Source organism: Pelodiscus sinensis, chromosome 19 (assembly GCF_049634645.1).
Source record: "Pelodiscus sinensis isolate JC-2024 chromosome 19, ASM4963464v1, whole genome shotgun sequence".
NCBI lineage: Eukaryota > Metazoa > Chordata > Testudines > Trionychidae > Pelodiscus > Pelodiscus sinensis.
Window position 1 is genome coordinate 30,662,533 of NC_134729.1, and position 26,833 is coordinate 30,689,365.

Consider the following 26,833-nt stretch of genomic DNA (forward strand, 5'->3'; position numbering starts at 1 on the left):
TTTCAGGCTGTTGGATGCTCGAGATAGTGGAAAGGGGTTATGTAATCCCTTTCCGCTCCCCCCCCCCCGCCTTCCCAATCTCCTACCCCATCCCTTTTCAGGGACCCCATTCACAAGCCTCTGCTTCAAGAGAAGGTCCAACATCTCCTTACGATAGGGGCAGTAGAATGCGTTCCCCCTGAGTTTCGAGGGAGGGGTTTCTATTCCCACTACTTTCTGTTCCCAAAAGCCAAAGGGGGCCTGCATCCCATCCTGGACCTAAGAGCCCTCAACTCCTTCGTTGCCAAAGCAAAGTTCAAAATGGTAACATTGGCGTCCATAATTCCCTCACTAGCCCCCGGAGACTGGTACACTGCTCCCTCAACTTAAAAGATGCTTACTTTCACATTTCCATTGCCTGCCACCACCACAAATTCCTCAGATTTACTGTGGGCCCGGACCACTACCAATTCACAGCCCTCCCATTTGGTATTTCCACAGCCCCTCGGGTCTTCACCAAGTGCATGGTGGTGGTAGCCGCTGCACTCAGAAAAAGGGGTATCCAGGTGTTCTCCTATCTAGACGACTGGGGGGGGGGGAGGCTTGCAGTTGCAGGTGTGAACGCACATCACCGTGGTGCATGCAGTCTTCGACGATCTAGGTCTTTTGTTAAACCTGGACAAATCTTCCCTAACGCCCACTCCGATAATAGAGTTCGTGGGAGCCACCCTGGACTCTACCTTGGTGAGATCCTCCCTAACCAGCTCTTGGTTTCTTGCAGTACAGGTAGCAGTCAGGGAGCTCCAGAACTTTCCAGTGATCACCGCCCGGACTTGCATGTGCTTCCTGGGTCTCATGGCCACGTGTACTTATGTAGTGCAACATGCCAGGCTGTGCATGCGCTCGCTACAGATGTGGCTATCATGAGCCCACAACCTGGTCGTCCATTCATGGGACAAGGTGGTGATGGTCCCCGCTCCCATCCTTCTCGTGCTGAACTGGTGGACCAACCAGGCAGAAGTCTCTGTGGGGGTACCTTTTTCCAGACTGGTACCGTCCACCCGACTCGTCACAGAAGCCTCGGACATCGGCTGGGGAGCCCACTTGGGAGACCTTCACACACAAGGTATGTGGTCTGTGGACGAGATCTCCCTTCATATCAACATCAGGGAGCTCCGGGCAGTCTGACTGGCTTGTGCAGTTTTCCTTCCCCACCTCCAGGGCAAGTCTGTCCTCATCCTATTGGACAACACGACAGAGGTGACGTACATAAACAAGCAAGGCGGGGCTCATTCCCCTCACCTATGCTTGGAGGCGATTCACCTGTGGGAACTTTGCATCAGGGCGGATATCCACCCGATGGCCTTGTACCTCTCAGGCTCCCAAAACGTCTTGGTGGACAAACTGAGCAGGTCCTTTGCAGGGCACGAATGGTCTTTGAGGTGGGATGTAGCCCAATCTATCTGCCATGCGTGGGGATTTCCCCATCTGGACCTCTTCGCTACAGGGCAGAACAGGAAGTGCCACCGATTCCTGTCCCTCATGGGACAGGGGCAGGGCTCACTGGGAGATGCTCTCCTTCTCCCCTGGCCACAGGGCCTACTATACGCCGTCCCGCTATTCCTGCTAATCCACAAGGTCTTACTCAGGGTGCGGGAGTTCAGGGCATCCCTGATTTTAATTGCCCCAGCATGGCCCAGGCAGCGCTGGTTCTCAACCCTCCTCAACCTGTCATGCAAGAGTCCCGTGACCCTCCCGCTGCTTCCGGACCTGATTACTCAGGACTCTGGCAGGCTCCACCACCTGGACCTGCACTCGCAGCATTTGACAGCGTGGAAGCTCCGTGGCTAAGGGCCGAGGAACTTCAATGCTCGGAACAGATCCAGGAAGTTCTGCTGGGTAGCAGGAAGCCCTTCACCAGGACCATATACCTGGCTAAGTGGAAATGGTTCTGTATCTGGGCTGCCCAGAAGGGGGTACATCCAAGGCGAACTGCAAACTCCTTGATCCTGTATTACCTGTTAGGCCTCAGGCTCCAGGACCTCTCTTCCTCCTCCATCAAGGTTCACTTGGCGGCCATTTCTGCCTTCCACCCAAGGGACGGGGGGAAAACTCTGTTTGCTAACCCAATGGTCAACAGGTTTCTGAAAGGATTGGACAGGTTCTAACCACACGTCCGCCAGCCCATCCCCCAGTGGGACTTAAACCTGGTCCTTTCCAAACTTATGGGACCCCTGATTGATCCGTTAGCGATGTGTCCTACCTGTCATATAAGGTGTCTCTCCTGGTGGCTCTCACATCCGCCAGGTGGGTATCCAAACTCAGGGCGCTCACCTCGGATCCCCCCTACACGGTGTTTTTTAAAGACAAAGTTAGGCTCCGCCCCCACCCGGCCTTTCTGCCTAAGGAGGTGTCTTCCTTTCACACCTCCCAGGACATTTTCCTGCCGTTTTTTTACCCCAAGCTGCATGCGTCTGGGAAAGAACAGGCTTTACACACTTTAGATGTACACAGGGCGTTAGCTTTTTACTTAGAAAGGACAAAACCATTCGGGAAGTCACCGCAACTCTTTGTGGCCATTGCCGACCGGGCAAGGGGTCAACCTGTCAACCTCCTGGATAACCGCTTGTATCAAGCAGGTCAACCTCCTGGATAATCGCTTGTATCAAGGAGTGCTATGCCCTAACGGAGGTACTAGCCCCACCCATCAGAGCGCACTCCATATGAGCTGCGGCAGCCTCCATCGCTTTCATGGCATAGGTTCCCATCCTGGACATCTGCAGAGCCGCAACATGGTCCTCTGTTCATGCCTTCACCAATCACTATGCGCTAACACATCAAGCCAAGGAAGACACTGCCCTGGGCAGGGCGGTCCTCCACTCCTCTATAGCTTCAACATCCGGCCCTCCTCCATAGGTTCTGCTTTGGAGTCACCTAATTGGAATGAACATGAGCAATCGCTTGAAGAAGAAAGAATGGTTACTTACCTCGTAACTGTGATTCTTCGAGATGTTGCTCATGTCCATTCCAAATCCCTGCCCACTGCCCTTTCTCCGGAATATTCCGGTAGGAAGGATCTGAGTGGGTGAAGGGGCCAGCAGGGGTATATATGGGCCGAAATTCTGGTGCCACTCCAGGGGGCTCTCCGCTGGCCCTAAGGGTACTGCTGAGGGAAAAACTTTTGATGATGCGTGCACACATCTAATTGGAATGGACATGAGTAACACATCTCAAAGAATCACATTACAAGGTAAGTAACCGTTCTTTTTTGCACCTCTCCAGAGTGTAAAAAAGGCTGCATAGAAAATTTAAGAACAAGCATTCAAGATGTGAAATGGTTGAGGAAAGCAAGCAAAGAAAAATATATTTAAGAGTAACAGCTAAGTAAAGTGTAAGAAGAGTGACATACAGAAACTTACCAGTGGCTGCCAGCAAAAGGAACCTGAAGTGATTGTTTCCAACATGCATACAATCTGGTGATGAAGACAACAAGTAGTCCTGTGGCACCTTAGGCCATGTCTACACTAGGAAACTATTTAGAAATTACTAAATTCGACTTAAGAACTCCTGATTTAACAAATTTGAAGTGTCCTCACTACAGGGAAGCATTGAAATTTGTCCAAGACAGGCTCCGTTAATATGGATGTCCTACTTTGGACTTAAGAGCCCCAGGCAGCACTGGGGAGTAATTAGTTTGAATTACTCTGGGGAGTAATTATTTTGAAATATCGGCACCAGAACATCCATGCTGCCATTATTTCAGAATAACTAGTTCGGAATTAGCATTACTGCTGATGACAAGCAGGAGTACAGAATTTAAATTCTGCAGCCTGTTATTTTGAAATAACGGACTTCGTAATGTGGATGCTCTGCTTCTAAATTTGACCTTGGGGGATTATTTCAAAATAAAAACCTAGTGTAGACCTAACTACATCAAAATTTCAGAACAAGTGGTCAACAAAGAGCCATATAAAAATGCCCATTTGCATTACTGAAGATATTAATATTATTGATAATTGACATCATGATTCATAATAGCACAAATGAAACGTACTCACAGATTTTATTTAATGGGATTTCTGCTGCTATATCTTTTTTGACATTTACATCATAACTGGTCAAATCCATCTTCATGCGCACATTCAGGCTGTCATCCGTCAATCTTATGACAGGGGGCTGATGATGCGGGGGGTGCAGGAATCTGGGTTGCAGTGTATGGGGGCTCAGGGCAGGAGACTGGGGTGTATGATTGACTCAGGGCACAAGATTGAGGTGTGTGGGGGTGCAGGCCTGTTATAGCAGGGAACTGGGGATGTCGGAGTGCAGGAGTCTAGGAATGTGGGAGCATGAGGGGCTCAGGGCAGGAGGTTCAGGTGTATGATGGGCTCAGGTTTGGTGTGAAGTGTGCAGGAGTCTTATGATGCTATGGCCAGATGGGGGCTGGACCCCACATGGGGGCTTGTTGGCCATGCTTCATTTTTAAATAAAGTAAAATATCCAACACAAAAGGTTTCAACATTGTATTTATTTATGGCAGGGGTAGGGAATCTTTTTTGGGTCAGGGGACACTGACCCAAGAAAAATCAGCTGGGAACCACAGAAGTAAGAAGCAAAAAAAAAAAACCCTCCAAAAAATCACTGATGTGACCCTCCCCCCAGTGAAACACCTCACTCCCCTGGTGCTCCAGTCCCATTGGGGGCGTAGTGGCAGGGAGGACTAAAGTTCAAAGCCTCAGGCCAGACTTACTCTTCTGGGGTTCCAGTGTTAGTGGAATTTGTGGGCTTTCCCCAGGCTCTGGGTTGGGGCCAAAAATGAGGCGTTAAATGTTCAGGACAGGGCTACTAGTGAATGGGATAGGGATGGGAGTGCAGGATCTGGGTGGGAGGTGGAGTGTAAGGGTGGGTGAGGGTGCAAGGTCTGACCAGGGAGCAGGCTGCACTGGGGCAGCAGTGGGCTGGCTGCCTGGCCAGCGGCCAGGGGGCAGAGGGTGCCTAGCCAGGGGGCAAAGGGCAGGTAGGGGTGTCTGGCCAGGGGGCAGAGAGTGGGGGTATCTGGGCAGAGGGCAGGGGGATGGAGGAATTTTGGCCAGGGGCTGTGGGCAAGGGGGTTTTGGCCAGAGGGCTGGGGTAGAGGGGGATTTTGGCCAGAGGACCTGGGGGCAGGCTGTCTGCCTAGAGAGAGTGAGGGGGCGGGGAGTCTGGGTATTAAGGGATGAGGAGTGCTTAATTATTTTCATGCCGTGTGGCAGGTACTGTGTAACATGGCTCCCGCTGCTCCCATTCACTGGCAGAAAGCCTCTGGGAAGGGTTCACAGGAGAGGCCTGCAGGAAGTGTGTTGGGGGAACAAAAAAATTAGCAGCCCCAGGGAGCCATATTTGGTTTCTGGTTTCCCCTATGTCATTTTTAGCCTGTTTGTTCCCTGAATGCTGGACTCAGTGGCGAGCCTCAGGGCTTTCTCCCCCTGCGCCTGCCACCACTCTGCAGGATGCTGGCGCTAGCATTGCAGTCTTGTGGGAGGGCTGTAAGGCTGCAGCATGAGTGCTGGCTCCCTGCTGTGGGGTAAACTAGGGGGAGATGAGTTGGGGCTCCAGAAGAGCCATATCTGGCTCCGTAGTGAGCCATAGGTTGCTGACTCAGCCATAGATTGAATCCCCAGATAACCCCAGTCTCCATGCAGTGCTGCTGCTTTGAAACACCGTGGGGAGCACGGGGCCAGCAGGGGATTGCTTGCGTTCCCCCACTGGCCCTGCACTCCCCACAGCGCTTTTGCCTTTGAAGTGTAGCAACAGCCCTGGGATTGTTGCTACACTTCAAAGGCGGAGGTACCCTTATTGACTAATCGAATAGTTGATGCAAATCGACTATTCAATTAGCCAATTAATCAAAATTTTACATCCCTAGTTTGAGACCTGGATTGAGGACCTGCACAACCTCTCCTCTGCGCCAGTGTCTTTCCAATACACCATATTCCATCATTGCCTGCGCCTGTTTTACAACCAGTGGGCAGCAATTACCATGGACCTCTGGGTCCTAGAAAAGATCAAGCGTGGATATTTCATTCCCCTCCTTTCATTTCCACCAACTTCTCCACTCTCCCCATCCCTCTTCAGGGAGCCCTCTCATGCTCCACCAAGGGCTATACCACCTATGAATAGGAGCTATAGAGAGGGTATCTGAACAATATCAGAGCAGGGGATTCTACTCAAATTACTTCCTCGTACAAAAAAGAACAGGTGGATAGAGACCTGTCCTCGACCTCTGTCATCTAAACAAATACCTCCGCAAACAACGATTCAAGATGGTCAGTTATCCTTGGCACTGGACGAGGGAGACTGGTTTGCAGCCCTCGACCTTCAAGACACGTACTTTCATATAACTATTCACCTGGTGCACACGCGTTTTCTTTCCTTCACAGTGGCTTCAGAACACTTCCAGTACAGAGTTCTGCCTTTCATTGGCCCCCCGGAGTCTTCTCCAAGACCTTGGCGGTAGCAGCAGTATATCTTTGTCACAAAGGAATCATGATATTTCCATACCTAGACAATTGCCTTATTCACAGCCCATCTCGGAAGGCGACAACAGAGATGATCCTCTTCACCAAGACTTTCTTTGAATCTCAGCATCATTATCAACAAACAGAAGTCTACCGCCTGCCTGAACCAATCCTTAAAGATCAAAGTAGCACCTCTCTATTCTACCACAGCATGTGTGTATTTGCCAAATCAATGATTCAAAGCAATTAAAAGTTTGGTTTCAACTATGAAATTGAAACTTGCAATCCCTACACTCACCTGCCTCCAGCTCATGGGCCACATGGCTGCTACTATGTATATAGTCCAACATGCATGTTTACATTTCAGGTGCCTCCAACACTGGCTTGCCTCAGTCTACTCCCCATCCAAGCACCTGGTGCACAGGCATGTCTTGGTTCCCCCTAATGTCCTCTCATGATGGTGGTTCTGTAGAGAAAGATGATGACTTATCGCACTCTGACTCCTATAGCCAGTCTCCACTTCAGCAGTCCTCCTTGTCCCCCAAATAGGTACATCCTTCCTCTTCCTCTCTCCTGACTGACGACCTGAAACAATTTCAGGAATTGTCACAAGACATTTATATTACAAGAGGTACAAGAAAAGCAGTATAAGCTGCTTAAAATTCTACAGCACACCGCATCGTCCAAGATAGCTTCATCTCTTGGTAGTGCTATCATGGAACCATCTGAAACCATATGGCAGACACCAGCCTCTATTCCACCAACTAATCATAGGGCCGATAGAAGGTACTTTGTCCCGGCTAAGGGGATGGATTTTCTTTTCTCCCACCACCAGCTAAACTCCGCGGTGGTAGATTCCATCCATCACTACTCTGGACAACCACAATTCAAATTAATGTCCCAGGACAAGAAACACAAAAGGCTCGACCTTTTGGGAGAAAAATCTATTCTTTGGCTACCCTCCAGTTTAGAATCTCTAACTATGCTAATTATGATTATTCCAACTATATTAGGGGTTGCAGGAATTGCTAAATGATCTGACTGAACAAAAGAGGCCACAGCTACAATCCATTATGAAAGACGGCCAATCCATTGCCCGAACTGAGCTTCAACTATCTATGGATGTAGCAGATACGGCGGCCCAATCAACTGCAATGGCAATTGTTATGTGCTATGCCTCATGGCTGCAGTCATCTGGTATTCCCAGGGAACTACAAACTAAGGTAGAGGATCGAGTCTTTGATAGGACTCAGTTTTTCACAGCCAAGACCAACAAAGTACTCTGCTCACTGAAAGATTCACGCACAACCCTCCGAGCACTTGGAATGTACATGTCACCCAATAAGAGAAGATACAGGCCATACCAGAGGTGAAGGGAATCCTTGTACCAAAGGCACCATCAGAGGTAGATAACAGGTCAAAACAATGGCCCAATAGAAGGAGAGTGCAACATATCAAGCCGTCCACACTACAGTCGGTGACACCCAAGCAGCAAATTTGAAGGTGTGGTCAAGGGCATGAACGACCACCCTGCTGATCCGGTGCACACCATCCGCACTTTCTGTCATCATTTGAGACCCTTCTACCACCAATGGGCACTCATTACTATGGATTAATGGGTCCTTGAGATCATAATAACTGGATATACCATCCTTTTTATCTCCCCTACCCACCCTCCTTCCGAATCCCTCTTCAGGGACCCATCTCGTGAGCCCCTTCTACAAGCAGAAGCTCAAAAACTACTCAGCCTAGAGGCCATAAAATGAGTTCCACCAGTTTCATGGAAGAAGGTTCTATTCTAACTATTTCCTCCAAAAAGACAGGGGGATGGAGACCCAGCTAAGATTTCAGGAGACTCAACAAATTTATTGGAAACAAGTTCATGATGGTGACCTTGGGACCCATCATTCTGGCACTGGGCAAGGGGCACTGGTACTCATCCCTCAACCTCCAAAACCCGTATTTTCATACAATAATACACCCTGTCCACAGGAGGTTCCTTCTGTTTATGATGGGCAAAGAACATTGCCAATACCATGTCCTCCCCTTCGGGCTATTGACAGCACAACATATGTTTTCCAAGATACTGGCCATAGTAATGGCCTTCCTCAGAAAGCAAGGCACTATCATATCCCCATACCTAGACAACTGCTTAATCAAGGTGTCTTCTCGACAACACGCAATGGTCATGACAGATATTACCCGAGACGTTTTTTCCTGACTACGTCTCCTGATAAGTGTACAGAAATCTACTCTGGATATAGAATTCACTGGAGCACTACTAGACTCTACCATTACCAGGGCCTTTCTCCCTCTGAACCGTTTTCAGACCCTGTACGATATAATACACAATATTCTACAAGCCCTGCTGACAACTGTTCACGTATGCTTCAGGTCCTAGGGCACATGGCAGCCACTACCTTTGTGGTAATCCTCGCAAGATTACAAGAGATGCCTACAGTCCAGGCTAGCATCAGTGTACATCCCCAATCGACACAGCCTCGCCAAATGGCTTATTCCTATGATGTTGGTGCTGATATCACTGTGGTGGTGGACCTGTCCATACAATCTTCTCTCCAGAATGCTCTTCCACCGTCCAGACCCCTTGCAGGTAGTTACTATAGATGCTTCCCTTCTAGGCTGGGGCACGCATTGCGGACGTCACATGGTACAGGGTAGATGGTCGCATCAAGAGACGAGACTGCACTTCAATGCCTGTCTTCATTGTCATGGGAGAAGAGGGAAGGTCCTTTCATGGATTGAGAACTGGCTAAAAGACAGGAAATGAAGGGTAGGAATAAATGGTAAATTTTCAGAATGGAGAGGGGTAACTAGTGGTGTCCCCCAAGGGTCAGTCCTGGGACCAATCCTATTCAACTTATTCATAAATGATCTGGAGAAAGGGCTAAGAAGTGAGGGTATGTCTACACTACCCCGCTAGTTCGAACTAGCGGGGGTAATGTAGTCATCCGCATTTGCAAATGAAGCCCAGGATTTGAATTTCCCGGGCTTCATTTGCATAAAGCCGGCTGGCGCCATTTTTAAATGCCGGCTAGTTCGAACCCCGTGCCGCGCGGCTACATGCGGCACGGAGTAGCTAGTTCTGATTAGGCTTCCTATCAGATCTGTTCCTATTGATTATCTGTGGCCATGCCATTCATGTCCTCATGGACAACACTCCATATATGCATTACATCAACAGATAGAGGGGTGCTTGACACTGGTTCTGGCACTGGTGTGTGAAGAACAACATCACACTGATGGCAATGTACATACCAGGCCAACAGAATACCTTGGGAGATGAACTGAGCAGACATTTTTCTGAACTCAAGTGAGAACTCAGCCTCAAAATCATCCTTCCTATATTCCCACAGTGGGGGTTTCCAGTCATGGACCTTTTTGTGGCAACAATCAACCACAAATGTCACCGCTTCTGTTTGAGAGCAGGCCAGGGCAAGCACTCAGCAGGAGACGCTTTCACCATATCACGGACGGGTCCTCTCTCAGATACGTTCCCCCCAGTACTCCTGATCCCAGGGTAATCCCCAAGATCCAAGCAGACCAAGTGAAACTTATTCTAATAGCTCCAAACTGGCCAAGACAACATTGGTTTCCTTGCCTCCATTATCTGTCAATTGCCAAGCCCATTCATGAGCCGGTAAATGACATTTCGGTGTTCCCTCATCTGATTACCAAACAGTTCCTAGTTGGTCTATCCAAAGCATGTCCATCTATATGTCCAATTGATCCATCATGGGATCTCAACCTCGTGTTGTATTCATTGACAAGGCCGCCCTTTGAACCATTTGCAATGGCCTAACTACAACACGTGACTATGAAGGTATCCACACGATGCGTAGGTGAAATCACAGCCCTCATGGCAGATCCACTTTGTACACACTTCACTAAGGATAAGATCATTCTCAGACCCCATCCTAAATTTTTACCAAAGGTCATCTCTGACTTCCATGTTAATGAACCCATTTACTTACCCAATTACTAACCTAAACCACATAATTTCCAAGGGAAGCGATATTACATACCTTTGATATGAGAAAGGAGCTCGCTTTTTGCATAGATAGGACTAAGCCTTTTAGGAAATCGAATACACTTTTTATATCTACATCCCGTCCTGGCAAGGGAACAACCATCTCCACACAACGCATATCCAAGTGAGCATCAAATTGCATAAATACCTGCTATAGGTTCCAAAATAAAAACCCACCACACACTGTCACTGAATATTCCACCTGAGCATTAGCTGCATCAACTGCCTCTCTACACAACATCCCAATGATTGACATCTGCAGGGTGGCTACGTGGTCTTCCTCACATGCTTTCACACAACATTGTGCATTACAGCAAGGACCATTACCTACCACCTTCGTGGGAGATGCCATCTTTGCCTCTTCCAGTAGATGACTCCAAAGACCCACCTCTTCAACTGTGGTACTGCTTTTTAGTCACCTGAGTGGAGCACCCACGGGGACACCACCGAAGGAGAAGAAGTTACTCATGTTGTGCAGTAATGATGGTTCTTAGAGATGTGTGTCCCTGTGACAGCTCCACTTCCTACCTTCTTCCCCTCTAATCTAGAGACCATTATAGGATTTTCAGTAGAAAATGAACAAAGGGGGCCTGTGACATGCAGCTAATGGACGAAAACAGCATGAAACAGCTATCATGCATGCGCAGCTTGGGAAGGCACGGCTAGGCTAAAAATCTCCAATCACCAGCATGAGGACGCACTGACACTGGAGTGGAGCACCCGCAGAGACAAACATCTCGAAGAACCATTGTTACTGCACACGGTGAGTAACTTCTTTTCCATTTTGCAAGCTCACCCTGATCTGCTCTCTCTAAAAGGGAAACTTTTGAAGGCTGTGGAGAAACAGGGGAAGATGGACAGCCCCTGATAAGAAATTTCACTGCCTCCTGTATCTACAGAGGTCAGCAAAGTTACTCAGTCCCTAGAAATGAAAATGTAATCCTTTCTCATAAAAATGTCATGCAGCATGGAATAAAGTCTATTTACAGGTCACCAGATTAGCCAGGCTCCAAATGTCTCTCTGTCATGCAATCACTTGCAAATGTTTGACACATCTCCATATAAAAAAATCGTCATTCTGAAAGATTTAGATCCAGTGGACATTTAAAATCATTGCCAAAATTACTGTGGATAGCTGTTTCCACATTATAGAAACTTGGTCCAGTTTTATTAGCACTGACAGTTCATCATTACAAAAAAAGTAGATTTGGTAAAAGGTGAATTCCATCCACTAGATCTGTGTATGTGATGTTTGAAGGACATTCACATGGGGGTACTTGTACATTAAGGTGACCACTCTAAATGGATGTGTCCTAAAATGGGACCCTGATTTTTTTCTCTTGACCTTGAGTATTTAACTGCACAGTTACTGTTGGGTTAAAATGTGCCTTCTATAAAATGTGCCTTCAGCTAAGAAGAGTTCAAATAAATTAAGACTCCAAGGACTTGGCTATTTCATGCCTCAGGAAACTGCTTGCCAAGGTGGTCAATCTTAGTGTTCCCCAAGCTAGCTTTATGGCCAAGGAATTCTTCTCAGCTAAAAGGAAGAGAAAGAAAGTCCTAATGAAACGGACTGGCAAGTGCCACCCCACACAGAAACTTTTCATTTAATGTTATCCTGATTAACATTGTTTCCATGTTATGTTACTGTGCAACATTCCCTTGTGTCATTTGGCCTCCTGCATCGTGCACGACTTGCAGGATTTCCTGGAAAAACAGCCTGCCCTCCTGGGGGCTTGGAACCAGGTTGGGCTGGGAGCTTCCTTAAGTTTCCTGTAAAATACTATATGTGGCTGGGTAGCAACCCGCAGCAGTTCTGCTGCCCTTCTCCTAGAGCCACTGACAGTCTCTGTGGGACCCTGGGCAAAGTGTGTGTAATGGGGGGGAACAGCTCTGTACTCTGGCTATGCCACGGCCAAGCAACCTGTCTGCTTTTTTGGAACAGTTTCTCAAAAAGGGGATGCGTTCTTTCAGCATTCCAGTATTTCTCATTGTATGAGGAATAAGGGATGTTCCAAAAGAGGGGGGGTTCCGATATTTGGCCCATGTAGACAGGCCAAATTTCGGAAAAGCCTCTTCTGGAAAAAAAAAGCGGAAAAAGATACACGAAATGTGAACCGCACTTCGCGTATCTTGTTCTGCTATAACTCTGCTGTCTAGACAAAGCCTGAGAAAGGGCGAGGCCTCGGGGAGAAGGGACAGGGACGGCGGCAGCCAGCCCTGAGAGCCATCCAAAGCGCATCATGCTGACCCTGAGGCAGCCCTCAGTGCAGCCCAGAGAGCAGTGCCCCTTCTCCCCGCCCTTAGCACTGCCTGGACTGCACCTTGTGGCACTCCAGCAGCAATGTAAAGGGCCTCTCTACTGTAGAGTGGCAGCCAGGAGCCCCAGACCCCTTTGAATTGCCGGGCCCCAGGGCACCTGCCCCCTTTCTCTCTCCTCGCTGTTTGCTCCTTGCCCTCTGCCTCGGAGCTGCTCCCAGAAGCCCCTACTTGCTGTGACGGGTGCGGAGAAGGGGGAGAGAGGTGCTGATGTCAAAATGGCCCTTTTCCTCCCTGATTGAGCCCCCCACTGCATACCCCATCTCCGCAAAGCAGATCTATTGTTCTTCCTCCCTCCTGCCAAGACATGCTGCCTTGCTGAGTGTGAGGCTACATTAACAAGGTGCTAAGCCTTGAGGGCTCAGTCAAATGCTAGTTAATCATTTAGTAGCAAGACATTCCCTGGGAAATATTCTACCCTCTGACTCCACCACCTCAGCCACGCTTCACTATCATCATTGCTGTGCACAGTATTAAACTGTTGAAAATTGTTTAAATCTTATACCGTGTGTATGTATTCATTGTCTTGTCTGCTGAAGAAAATTTCCTGGAACCTAACCCTCCCTATATTTCCATTAATTCTTATGGGGAAATTGGATTTGTTTAACATCATTTTGCTTAAAGTAGCATTTTTCTGGAACATAACTACAAAGTTGAGCAAGGAGTTACTGTATATATACATGCAAAGAGCTTCAAACTGGGCAAGGAGAAGAGAAAGGCAGCTTAATCTCTGCCAACTTCATTGTGCAACAAATGGGAAATATTGAGAAAACCCCCTTACTTCCTGTGGGATCAAGTCATTAAGAAGGACTTAGTGCCACATCCCTTAGATATCTGCTCACCACCAGCTAGGACAGAGAGATCTATCTCTTAGGCTGTGTCTATACTACAAGCCTCTTCCTCAAGAGAAAATGCAAATGGAGTGCTCATTTGCATATGTTGTGCCTGCATTTGCATTTCCTTCTTTGGATTGTTTTTGTGCAAAAAAGAGCCGTGTAGATGGCTCCTTTTTGTGCAACAACCCCCTTTTGTGCAAGAGCCATTCTTCCTCATTATTTGGCTGTCCTGTTGCTCCACAGGTGTGAGGGACTTGAACCCACCTCCCTCCTGAGACTACTGCCCTATCCCCTAGCAGAATGCACCCCACCACCTTACCTTCAGGGTGTCCCTTCTCCCATGGGGACAGTCTGTGTGTGCTGGCTGTCCCCCTGCATCCTAGGATGTGCAGGACTTGAACCCTCACGACCTCTGGCTCTGCAGGCAGGTACCTTAGCTACTGCACCATTGGAGGAGCCCCCTGTTTGGGAGGGCTCCCAAAATGAGGAGCCCTACCTTATTTCTGAGGCAGAACGGCTCTTGTGCAAAAAGGGGTTTTGTGCAAAAGGCGCCATCTACACAGCTCTTTTTTGCGCAAACGCCTCTTGCACAAAAGGGATCCGAAGAGGAGATGCAAATGAGAGTACAACATATGCAAATGAGCACTCCATTTTCATTTCCACTTGCAGAAGAGGCCTGTAGTATAGACGCAGCCCTGGTGGGATGTTAACCAGAGAATTAGCATACTTCCTGTACAGTAGGAGAAGAGTGGCTGTGAGTTGTTCGCTTAAGCACAGAGAATTTTTTTCAGCGTTGCACCTTCATGGAGTAATATCCTAAATTAAATATTTTTAGTGGCCAAGGTGCAGGAACTGTTCTTTAAAATTAACTATTCCAGGAACTCTGCATCTTAATCAGTTCTTGGATAGGTGTAGCACTCAATAAGAGCATGTCTACACTAGGAAATTATTTTGAAATTACTAAAATCGACTTAACTCCTGATTTAACAAAATCGAAATAGTGGGTCCCCACCACGGGGAAGCATCAAAATGAGTTAGAATTAGGGCTGTCAATTGACATGCATTAACGCCTGTGATTAATGCAGTCCAGGATTCATGTATTACATTTTTTAACGTGTTAATCGTGGATATTAATGCTTCACTGCCCCTTTGAAGTGCCGCTGCGGCATTTCAAAGGGGCAGCACAACATGGAGCCCAAGATCAGCTGGGGAGTCCCTAGCTGACCCCGGGTTCCACTGCCCCTTTGAAATGCACAGAAGTGGCGTTTCAAAGGAGCAGCCACCTCATAGCTGATCCCAGGCTCCTAATGTGCTGCCCCTTTGAGGCGCCAGGGTGGCACTTCAAAGGAACAGTGCTGCATGGAGCCCGGGGTCAGCTGGGGACTCTAGCTGATCCCAGGCTCCATGCAGCGCTGCCCCATTGAAACACCGCACGCAATTAATCACAATTAAATGTTTTAATCGCTTGATAGCCCTAGTTAGAATTATTGTAAAATAGCACATCCACATTGATTGGAGCCTTCCCCAGACTCAGAACCCTCGGAAGCACTCTGGGGAGGATACCTGGAGGGTGGATACTTCCTGTGGCTGCTTGGTCAGGCAAGCTGCAATGCCTGCTTTCAGAGGCTCCTCTTGATGGCCACATCTCACAAGCAACTCCTCCACTGCCTCCCACCTTGAGGGACACAAAAGGGATGCAATGGGCACGTGCTCTAGGTTGCCTTTGCAGATGCCACAGCACTCACAGCGTGGAGCTAGAGCTACTGCCATTGGCCTTGTGCTGCTCCTCAAGGCACAGTACTTACAGACTGCCCACATGTTGCTCCAGCAGGACGAGGAGCAGGACTTGCAGGATGAACCCCAGCATGGACCGCAGACTCTGCTCACTCAGGTCCCAGTGCTCCTGCTGCTATGCATGGCCCTCAATCCCCTGGATACTGCAGAATGCTGCTTCTGGCAGCAGGAGACAAACTCAGACTGGTGGGACTGCATCATCCTGCAGGTATGGGATGACCAGCAGTGGCTGCAGAGCTTCCACATGAGGAAGGCTACCTTTCTTGAGCTCTGCAAATGACTCGCCTCCTGCCCTCAGGTGACAAGACACCTGCATGTGACCGGCCATCTCCATGCAGAAGTGCATGGCCATTGCCCTATGGAAGCTCGCCACACCAGACAGCTACCGCTCAATCAGGAATCAGTTCAACATGGGGAAATTCACAGCACAACATGGAGCCATGCTCATACAAGTAGTGAAGGCCATCTACCAGGTGCTTCTATGGAGGGAGGGTCGTCATTCTGGGGAATGTGGACAGCATCATGGATGCATTTGCTGCCATGGGTTTCCCCAGCTACAGGAGGGCAATAGACAGCACTCACATCCTCATCCTAGCCCCTGACCTCGTGTCTCAGACTTCAAAAGGGGTACTTCTCCATGCTTCTGCAGGAACTCATGGATCACAAGGGACACTTCACCACCATCAACGTTGGCTGGTCGGGAACGGTGCACAATGCCTGCATCTTCCAGAACTCCTGCCTGTTCCAAAAGATGCACACCAGCACTTTATTCCATGACCACACCATCAGAGTTGGAGAGGTGTATACACTTTTTGTCATCCTGGGCGGTGCAGCTCCCCCTTGCTGCCCTGGTTCATATGAAGCCCTACACAGGCAGCCTGGACCCCAGCAAAGAGCCCAACAAAGTCATGCTGAGGATGTGCCATGTGGTTATTGAATGTGCATTTAGTCATTTAAAGGGGAGGTTCAGGAGTCCCCTCATTTGCCTGGACCTCAGTGAGCACAACATCCCTTTCGTGGTGGCCGCCTGCTGTGTGCTCCACAACCTTGTGAAAGCAAGAGGAAGACTTTTCTGCTAGGGTGGGGGACAGAGGCTGAAAATCTGGCCAGGGAATATGAGCAGCCAGACACCAGTGCCATTCAGAGAGCACATCAAGGGGCTGGGCTCATCAGAGAGGCCTTGAAGGAAGGTTTTGTGCAAGGCCAGTTGTGAGATTCTCCCCTGTGCCTTTCCGCAAGGGGTATCTACATTTCCTCTGTGTGCCTTTCCTCCCTCACCCCGTCCTTCCCCTGCCCTCCCTTCTCAATCTTCCCCTCTCCCCTGCAAAGCAAATAATAAAGACATGTTTGTTGCAAAACCAGGACTATTTATTGCGGGGACATAGAATGGGGAGGAACCGGGTAAAGAACCTGGAATGGGAGGGGACTAGCTCTCAGGGAGGGGCTGGGAGTGGCACCTGCCTCCAGGTGGTCAGGAGGCTTTGGCTGCCCAAGAGGTCCCATTACCCCATGTTCTGGGGCCCCAGCAGCCCCTGGGGCGGGTAGGAGGGAAAGCTAGGCGAGGTAGCTGGTGGCCCGCTCCATGCACGACGCCATGTGCTCCATCACCGAGGTGAAGGAGAACTTACATTTTGATCACTTGTCTTCAGGAGATATATGGAAATTATAAATACTAGCCTGTAGTGAGATTTATTTAAGATCTATCTCTCACACACTCAGAGTTGGCTCTAGCATACACCACAAAACAAGCGATGTTCTTTGGCAACAGAATCCCGCTGTGCTGGTGTTGGATGATCTTGAGTCTTCATTCAGTTTAAACGCTTGTTTTTCTCATACGAAGTTGCGACTCCCACAGTTCTTTTATGATTTCCAGGTTACCAACGCCAGTTGACCTACAAGAGACAAGATGGTTCATACAGTGCTTTTGGCGAGAGAGACTCCTCAGGGAGTATGTGGTAAGTCAGTCACTATTTTAAAACAGAGTTAAAAATGCAGCGTTTGCCAAATTGAAAAGGACACAATTGGCAAAAAGGACAATAACTTTCCAGCTTGTGACAGGCTGTCTCATATAGCAGAGAGTAAAAATAATATTGACTGGCTAGAACCCTGCTAATGCTGTACTGCTGAGTGTTTGGTGATCCCCCATTAAAAGTATTTGAAGGATCAGGGACTGTTAAGATGTTAGTTAATGCATGACCTTTTAAGGTTCAAAATCTGTAGTGTAGGGTCAGATTCTGTGCCACTGAACTGCATAGACAGTGCATGACCTCTGTAAACACCTGCTTACTTGAGGATAGAAACCCACCCTGCTGTGTTGGGGAGAAGGCAGGATCCTCCCTTCAGGGCAGAAGGGAGAGAATGGAGCACATCTTTCAGGGACCTCTGGTTCCATCTGGATGAAAATGATCTGGATGGATGTATTCCACAGGAAAGTGAGCAGCAGGCCCTTTCAAGGTACCAGTTGTGTCGGGGTTGTAGATGGGGCGGGGGAGTGGTCCAGTGCTCTCTAGAACACCCTTATTCCCCGAGACTCTGCTTTACCTCAGTGTTCATTGGATAATTGACTAAATGCAACCCCTCATCAAAAAGGATTTACACTTCATTCATTTGCCTCTGCTGTCACTGAATTTCTTCAGCTGCTCTGTATTTTCCTTTAGATTGACATGCTCCATGAACTCATCTGAAGGGGAAGCAGAATTCTGTGATAATGATGCTTAACTTTTTTAAGATTAATAAATTCTACTTTCATCTCACTGCTGGCATCTCTTAGTCCCTAGATATAAAATATTGTAACATATGATTACTTAACACTTGAAAAATCCCCTGCCAAGCAGCTTGCCTCCTACCCTCCCATTCCTTAGGGGCTTGTTAAATGAGTGATTCAGTCTCCCAAAACCAGCTGGAGTTCACACTTGTTGCATGTCAGAGGTTTAGAATTCTGAAAGCACTTCTGTCTCTGCTTAGATTCTAGTGTGCTACAGAAAAAGACTTTAGAAATGGGTTTGAATTTCCAGTTTTATTATCAGTAAGTATTTAAAATAAGGGCAATTACAATATTTTCCCTTTTGTCCATTTATATTATATCTGAACTAGCAGATGTACCTGTTGTTGCTTGGATCCTTAACTGTAATAATGTTTGGTTTGGGGTTTTTTGGAAATTAAAAGGAAAATGTACACACTGATTTAAATGATTGTATAGGGCAGGGCATTGGGTATGGCAGGTACTGAGGGTAGGGGATAAAGGATGCACGCATCAGGGCAGGGGGCTGGAAGGTTTGGGGGGCTCAGAGCAAAGGGGTGCAGGATACAGGGTAGAGGTGGGAAGCTCAGGCTGGGGGACTGGGAGTTCTTGGAGGGCTCACCAGGGCTTCCCATGGCTGGTTGGCCTGTGCTCTTTCTGAGGGAGGGTGCCTGTGCTGCCCATCTCTGGCAGTGCTCCCAGAAAGGGGCATATGGTGCCAGAGCTGCTGTCCAGCAAGACTCTCGTCCCCCCACCCCCAGTCTGGCGCTGCAGCCAAGAGCCAGAAGGGAGGGGTTTCAGGCAGAGGGACCACTTACCTGTGGCCAGTGGCAGGCAATATGGAGAGCCCTGGCCCGAGCTGGCCACTCTCTGGCCACTTTCCTGGTGTGACCAACTCCCTGTGGTCATTCTACAGTATAACTGTCCCGCACACTTGCTGCCCCCAATGGTCATTGCAGAGCATATCTGACCTTTCTCTCAGACCCCACCCTTTCCAAGTTATGGAAAACAATCCCATTTTAGGCATTCCTGTTTTCCTGGTACAAGCAAACCCTGACCTTGATTTATGTTTGGTATGCAGTGTCCTCTTATCCTAATTTGGTGGTTCTAATTCTTAACATTTAGGAGGAGATCTTGAACAAACGGACTCATAGATAGATAGATAGATAGATAGATAGATAGATAGATAGATAGATAGATAGAGGGGGTGTGTGGGGATAGATAGATAGATAGATAGATAGATAGATAGATAGATAGATAGATAGATAGAGGGGGTGTGTGGGGATAGATAGATAGATAGATAGATAGATAGATAGATAGATAGATAGATAGATAGATAGATAGATAGATAGAGGGGGTGTGTGGGGATAGATAGATAGATAGATAGATAGATAGATAGATAGATAGATAGATAGATAGATAGATAGATAGATAGATAGATAGATGGGGTGTGTGGGGATAGATAGATAGATAGATAGATAGATAGATAGATAGATAGATAGATAGATAGATAGATAGATAGATAGATGCGGTGTTTGGAGATAGATAGATAGATAGATAGATAGATGTAATTGTTCACATCTAATTTCAAAAGTTTCAGTAAGTCAGGGGGCAGCTAAACAGCTGTACAAGATAAATGAATTCCAGCCAATGAATATGCTGAGTCAAGTTTTGTTTTTCTTTCTATTTATGATATTCTGTGGAGTGAGTGCCACAAGCTTAACTATCTGTTTTTGTTGGGCTTTCGTTGTTTTGAAATCCTTTTCAGTTTAAAATATACTGCCTCTGGATTTCACACAGTGCCCCCTTGTTCATGTGTACCCAAAAGCATAAGTAGTGCTTAGTTTATCTTTTTTGCCCCATTTTTTTGTATATTTCAATAGTGTCTTCTAAATTTTTGAAACATGCATTTTCCAGAAGCACTATTTCCCAGATGGTGCTCTGTGTTCTTATTCTCAAGAACCTGCTGAATTTGTGTTTTCAGGCTTACAGCCTTTGTTCTCAAGTCCTTTGCACAGTCTCGTGGATTTATTTTCATTGATCCCAAGGAACTAGTAGCTGCAAAGGACTGGATCATCCAACACCAGAAAGAAGATGGCTCGTTCCCTGCTATGGGTAGAATATTAAATAAGGACATCCAGGTAAAAACTATAAATACTTAGAGACTCACACAACAAATACTTTTTTAGAATATTGCCAGAGTTGAAGGTAGTGTCAGCTTATGGTTAACATGATTTTTCTATTAAAGGGTTATAGTCCTATGGGAAAGAAACTAAAGAGGAGAGTCAATAAAGCAGTCTCTAGGGCTTAGCTGTGTGCCATCTGTTGAGAATCCCACCATGGCACTTTGAAACTGCAACTCAGCTATGCAACTCCATGTTTCAGGTGTGCTACTGGGCTCTGGATCTGGCAGAAAGTGGCAAAGGGGAATTGGGTTTCAGAACTGTAGGTTCACCAAGTACAAATGTGAGATGGTCCTATGATTTCAGCCTTTCTCATGATTCCAACTTATTTCCTGCTTGGCGTCTAAAGTCCTTCCATGCAGTGTGTTGATGTTCGTTTTCACCCTTTTATTTTATGTTTATCACCAGGGTGGAATCCATGGAAAGATCTCACTGACAGCATATGTGGTTGCAGCTCTGTTGGAGACAGGCATCACCTTTGAGGTAAATGATTGAACAGCAGCCATTAAAATAGCTAAGAGTTTATTTCTTATGCTAGATTTTCAAAATTAGCTTTTGTTGCTTGTCTTTGCCTTTAAAAAAAAATACACAGAGATTTTGTCAGCTGGTTCTGGAGGTGGCACTCGGACACCAGAGGATATGGTGGAGCCTTCCTGACATATCCATTGGGCTTTACCAAGTTCATGGTCATGAAAAATGTGTCACAGACAGTGAAATCTGGTCTCTTTCGTGCTTTTACTTTATACTAAATATATTTCATGGGGGAGACCAACATTTCTCAAATTGGGTGTCCTGATCCAACAGGGAGTTGCAGGGGGGTTGCAAGGTTACTTTAAGGGGATCACAGTATTTCTACCCTTACTTCTGTGCTGCCTTCAGAGCTGGACAGCTGGAGAGTAGCAGTTGTTGGTCAGTGCAGAAGTAAGGGTAACAGTATCATATCATGTCACCTTCTGAACTGTTGCCTTCACAGCTGGGTGGCTGTAGCACGTCAGTTGCTGACGGAGGGACTAGCTTTGCAGGCAGCAGTGCAGAAGCGTGGCAATACCATATCATGCGATCCTAAGTTCTGCTGTGCTCCTCGCAGCAGCTCTGTCTTCAGAGCTGAGTTCCCAGCCAGCAGCCACTGCTCTCCAGCTACCCAGTTCTGAAGGCAGCGTTAATGCCAACGCCTGTGCAGAAGTAAGTGTAGCAGTACTGCTAGCTCCCCACCTCATAAGCTTGCAAGTCCTTCTTAGGTCAGGATGCCTACAATCACAGCATCATGACATTTCTAAAATAATTACATTTATATTTTTAAAATCCTGTGACTGTGAAATTGACCAAAATGGATGGTGAATTTGGTTAGAGGCCTACTTATCCAGACTGGGATGTCTCAAATGAATCTTTTCCAAAACCATGGAGATTCCTGCAGCCTCAGTTTGTCAGCTTGTGGCTTGATCAGAGGTCTCTCTCTACATCCCTTCTAGCAGCAGGCAGTTGTCTCTATATAAGTTGCTGCGTGGCTCAGGAAGGCAGTGTCCTGATCCTAATAGGTGGGTTTGCTGGCAGTCTTTGTCAGGTGGCCATGTTCGTGAATAGCCTGGGATTTCTCAGTTAAGCTATTTAAAATTATTGCTTGCTTTAGGGAAGAGTCATTCTCTTGTGATGTAGTGGAATGTAAACTCTGCAGCAAAATGTTGCTGTAATGCAATTTCCTGATGGTTAATCTAAGCGTGTGTGGAGAGACACTGCTTTCTATCATTCCCGAGGGGTAAAAGGCAACCATCTCAATGAATAGAAGTTCTCTTGGATTACCTATGAAAATAATCCTGAATCTTCTGTACTGTATTACCTTTGTTAAATCCAGGAAAGGAAGCTGATTTACTATCCGAAGAGTGTTCTGTTGGATGTGTGAATTGGGTCCCATTTGAGTTATTAAGGTCTTGTTATGAAAAAGGTTCTAAATAATCATTTTATATGCAATACAAAAATTATGGAATTAATGCAGGGTGATGAGATTCTCCGCAGTTGAGCCCCACATAGATAACTTGCCAGAAGCTACAAAACTGTGTAGAGGTCCATGCAGGCAGGCCTGGCCCTAGGGCAAGGCGAGCAAGGCCCCACGCTTTTGAGACCCTGCGCTGCTGAGTATTCACCATCTACCAGCCGGGCCTGGGGTCCTACTCCCAGCATCCTGCCTTGGGCCCTGCAAACTCTTTGGCTGGGCCTGCATGCAGGGTGCCAGTGACCTGATAATGATGGGGTGGGGTTTATGGGCTGCATTATACAGTCCGGCTGGCTACACTCTGGCCACCTACACTTCAAATATTGGACAAAGTGAGTTCCCCAAACCATTTTGGAATCTCTGTAGATTGCATATTGGAGCCTGCTGCAGATCTCTCAGGGTATGTCTACACTAGCTCGTTAGTTTGAGCTAAGTAGGGTAAGGAGGGCAAGCAGAGTTGCAAATTTGCATGTTTCCGGGCGCCACCATTTTAAAATCCCCCTTAGTCCGAACTCCATGCCCGCGGCTACACGCAGCACAGAGTAGGTAGTTCAAATTAAAGATCCTAATTTGAACTACCATTACTGCTTGTGGAATTTGCAACTCCGCTTGCCCTAATTAAATTAAAAAATAGGCAATCTCCATTAATTTATTTATCTCCTAGAACTAGAAGGGACCTTGAAAGGTCATCGAGTTCAGTCCCCTGCCTTCACAGCAGGACCAAGTACCATCCCTGACAAATGTTTGCCCCAAATCCCTAAATGGCCTCCGAAAAGATTGCACTCACAACCCTGGGTTTAGCAGGCCAATGCTCAAACCACTGAGCTATCCCGCCCCCTACCTAGCTCAAACTAATGAGCTAGTGTAGACATACCCTCACTCTCTGTCTCTGAACCTATTTATGATTACACATTGTACACACTCAAAAGAATTGAGCCAAGCACCCCCTCTGAAGAGGGAATGATAATGAATATGTTATGAATCTGATAGTGCTTGTTTCTGTAGAGAGAAAGCTCTTTCCCCTACTTAGACACGTTGATTGCCTGTTCAGGCAGAAAGCAGTTTTTAAGGGGATTTTGAAGTGCTCAGTAAACCTTTGTGCTCAGTGCACTGTAGGCCCATGCCTTGCAAAGCTCTCAGGCCATGGCTACGCTACGAACGAAGGTTGAATTTATTAAGGTCAATTTCTTGCCACCCATATTTGTAAAGTGAATATGTGTGCAAAAATTCAACGTAGATCAAAATAGTGCTTCCCCAGTAGGAAGACTGCCATCAACTTTGAGAACAATGCACTGTGGGTAGCTATCCCACAGTGCCTGCACCATTTTGCATTCTGGATTATGCTCCTGGCACATGCTGAACCAAAACTGTTCAATGGGTGGTTCTGGGTTCTTGTCATCAGCATCCCATAATGTGCTTGTCTACTCCTTCCCCCTTGTTTGAGATCAATGGGAAACAGTCTTTTCACACCCTTTTTGATCCTGGTTACTCACACAGGTGCCACAGCAGCATGAGCATCCCCTGCCTCCCCCTGTGAATCCCTTTGTGCATCAAAGCATTGTGATGTTGCTGTCTACTTTGGTGCGCCTAGTAATGGGGAATGTTGAGAGCATGTGCACCTCACTCCAGGAAGAGGATGAGGAGGAATCGCAGGGTGCCATAGGCACGCTGTTCAGATAAGCCCTTGAGTTGAGTGAACTGGAAACGCAGCCAGCAGTTGATCCTCTGGATACAGTGAAATGCCAGTTGTGGTGCCATCAGATGAGCACAGACTGGTGGGACTGCATAGTGCTGCAGCTATGGGACGATCAGCAGCGGCTGCAAAACTTCCAAATGAGCAAGGGCACTTTCATGGAACTTTGCAAATGGCTTTCCCGTGAAGTTCAGGGACACTGGAATGAGATCTGCTCTAACAGACGAGAAGCACGTGGAAATTGTCCTCTGGAAGCTTGAAACACCAGACAGCTTCCAGTCAGTTGGGAATTAATTTGGAGTGAGGATATCTACAGTGGGGGCTGCTGTTATACAACTAGCCAAAGCAACCAACACCATTCTGCTACAGAGGGTAGTGACTCTGGGGGTATGTCTAAACTACATGCCTCCGTCGACGGAGGCATGTAGATTTGTGTATTCGGAAAAGGGAAATGAAGCCACGATTAAAATAATCGCGGCTTCATTTACATTTACATGGCTGCCGCGCTGAGCCGACAAACAGCTGATCAGCTGTTTGTCGACTCAGAGCGCTAGTCTGGACTCTCCCCTGCCGACATCAAAGCCCTTTGTCGGCAGCCCCAGTAAACCTCATCCCACGAGGAATAACGGGGCTGCCGACAAAGAGCTTTGATGTCGGCAGGGGAAACAGCTGATCAGCTGTTTGTCGGCTCAGCACGACAGCCATGTAAATTTAAATGAAGCGGTGATTATTTAAATTGCCGCTTCATTTCCCTTTGCCTATCTGTCTAATCTACATGCCTCCATCGACGGAGGCATGTAGTCTAGACACAGCCTGGGAAATGTGGATGTCTCAGTTGGAGGGCTTTGCCATACTGGGGTTCCCTAACTGCAGTAGGGCGATACATGAAACACACTTCCCCTCTTGGCCCTCGACCAGCATGTCACAGTGCATGCTGGTGCTGCAGGCACTGGTGGACCACAAGGCCATTTCACCAACATCAATGTGGGATAGCTAGGAAAGGTGCATGATGGGAGCATCTCTAGGAACTTCTGCCTCTTCAGAAAGCTGCAAGCTGGAACTTTTTTCAGAAACTGGAAAATTAGAATCAGAGAGGTGGAAATGCCAGTAATGATCCTTAGTGACCCAGCCTACCCTTGCTCCTCTAGCTCATGATGCCATACGTGGGCAGCTTGGACACCAGCAAGGAACATTTCAACTACAGACTGAGCAAGTGCAGAATGGTGGTTGAATGAGCCTTATGCTGCAATGACACCAGACCACTTACTGCTGGCTTGGTGTGGGAAGGTATCCTACCGTGGAGGATGCAATAAGGCAGGCCTCCCCAAAAGCCTTGTGAGAAGGATCAAAGAGTTCCTATCTGAGAGCTTCATGGAGATATGCAGGGAGGATTCCCACTCCATCTCCAGACATATTAACAAGCTGTTCTGCCCCCCCCCCCCCATGCTGTGTAGGCACAGATTGCACCACACATAGCCCCCAATTAGTTTAACCCACTTGTAGCAACAACAACAAAAGTGAATTCACCAGGCATGCCCTCCCCAGGATCAGTGCCCAACTGTGCGACATCCTGGGATGAGGGGATTGTCTCCAGTGTTATAAAAAGTTCTTGGCTCTTACTGCTCACTGGCTAGCCACTCTCCTCATCCTCCTTCTCCAACACCCCACTGTCCTCCACACTGCTCCCTGAGTGTCTTGGGAAGATTCCACAGCCTCGTTGGGAACCTGACCAGGTCCTCCCCTAAGATTGCATGCAGCTTGTCATAGAAGCAGCATGTTTGCCGCAATGCACCAGACCATCCGTTTGTCTTGTGATAGGACTGCCTCAGCTCCTTTATTTTAACACGGCACTGCTAGGCGTCTCTGGCGTATCCTTTCTTTGCACTTTGTGACGTTTTCATAGATATCAGTGGTTCTTTTGCTGGTTTGGAGTTCCTCTCCCCATGCTTATTCACCTGGGCTGTGTCCAGACTCAGGGTTTTTTTCGAAAAAAGTAGCCTTTTTTCGAAAAAACATCACCTGCGTCTAGACTGCAGCCGCGTTCTTTCGAAATTAAATCAAAAGAACGCGGCTTTTCTTTCGACAGCGGTAAACCTCATTTCACGAGGAAGAACGCCTTTTTTCGAAAGTGCTCTTTTGAAAAAAGGCGTTCTTGAATGCCAACAGGGCTTTTTAGAAAGAGAGCATCCAGACTCACTTGCTGCTTTCTTTCGAAAAAGCGGCTTGCTTTTTCGAAAGTACTGCTTGCAGTCTAGACGCTCTTTTTCGAAAGAGGCTTTTTCGAAAGATACTTTTGAAAAAGCCTCTTTCGAAAGAGGCTTGCAGTCTAGACATAGCCCTGGAGAGCAGTAGAGGCATAACTTCTGGCCAGAGCAGTCATAGCAGAGCACTGTGGGATGCTTCCTTTCAAACGCTGGGTCTACACTACCATAAATTCAACCAGGCAAGGTTGAATTTTGCATTGCTCCTCGTGAAAAGCAGGAATACCGAAATCGACTTCAGTGGCCCTTAAAGTCAATGGAACAGCCTTGGCAGTTTGGACACAGTGTGTAGAAAATTGACCTTCTGCAGCTGAATTCTACCTAAACTCCTTGGGTAGGCCAAGCCTCAGAAAAAGGGCCCCAGGCTGCAATGCACTGAGCACACTTAATTCCTTTTAGACTCAACAGCAGTTGAGGGCACTTAGCATTGATCCCAAAACATCTGATCCCAAAGTTCTAAAGGAGCAAGTCACCACCCTCTCTGCTGCAGCTCCTTATG

The 26,833-nt window shown here is 47.5% G+C and overlaps 1 protein-coding gene across 4 annotated transcripts in view; it reads left to right on the forward strand.

The window, feature by feature from the left end:
- Window positions 1-26,833, forward strand: part of CPAMD8 (C3 and PZP like alpha-2-macroglobulin domain containing 8) — a 171,509-nt gene that overhangs the window by 104,101 nt on the left and 40,575 nt on the right. For all 4 annotated transcript variants that reach the window (XR_012896754.1, XM_075903346.1, XM_075903344.1 and 1 more), the window contains exons 27-29: window positions 17,344-17,425; window positions 20,195-20,351; window positions 20,802-20,876. Coding sequence is in view for 3 of the 4 variants with exons in the window: in XM_075903346.1 (XP_075759461.1) it covers window positions 17,344-17,425; window positions 20,195-20,351; window positions 20,802-20,876 (314 nt within the window). In the remaining variant the exon portion in view is untranslated. The remainder of the gene's footprint in view (window positions 1-17,343; window positions 17,426-20,194; window positions 20,352-20,801; window positions 20,877-26,833) is intronic.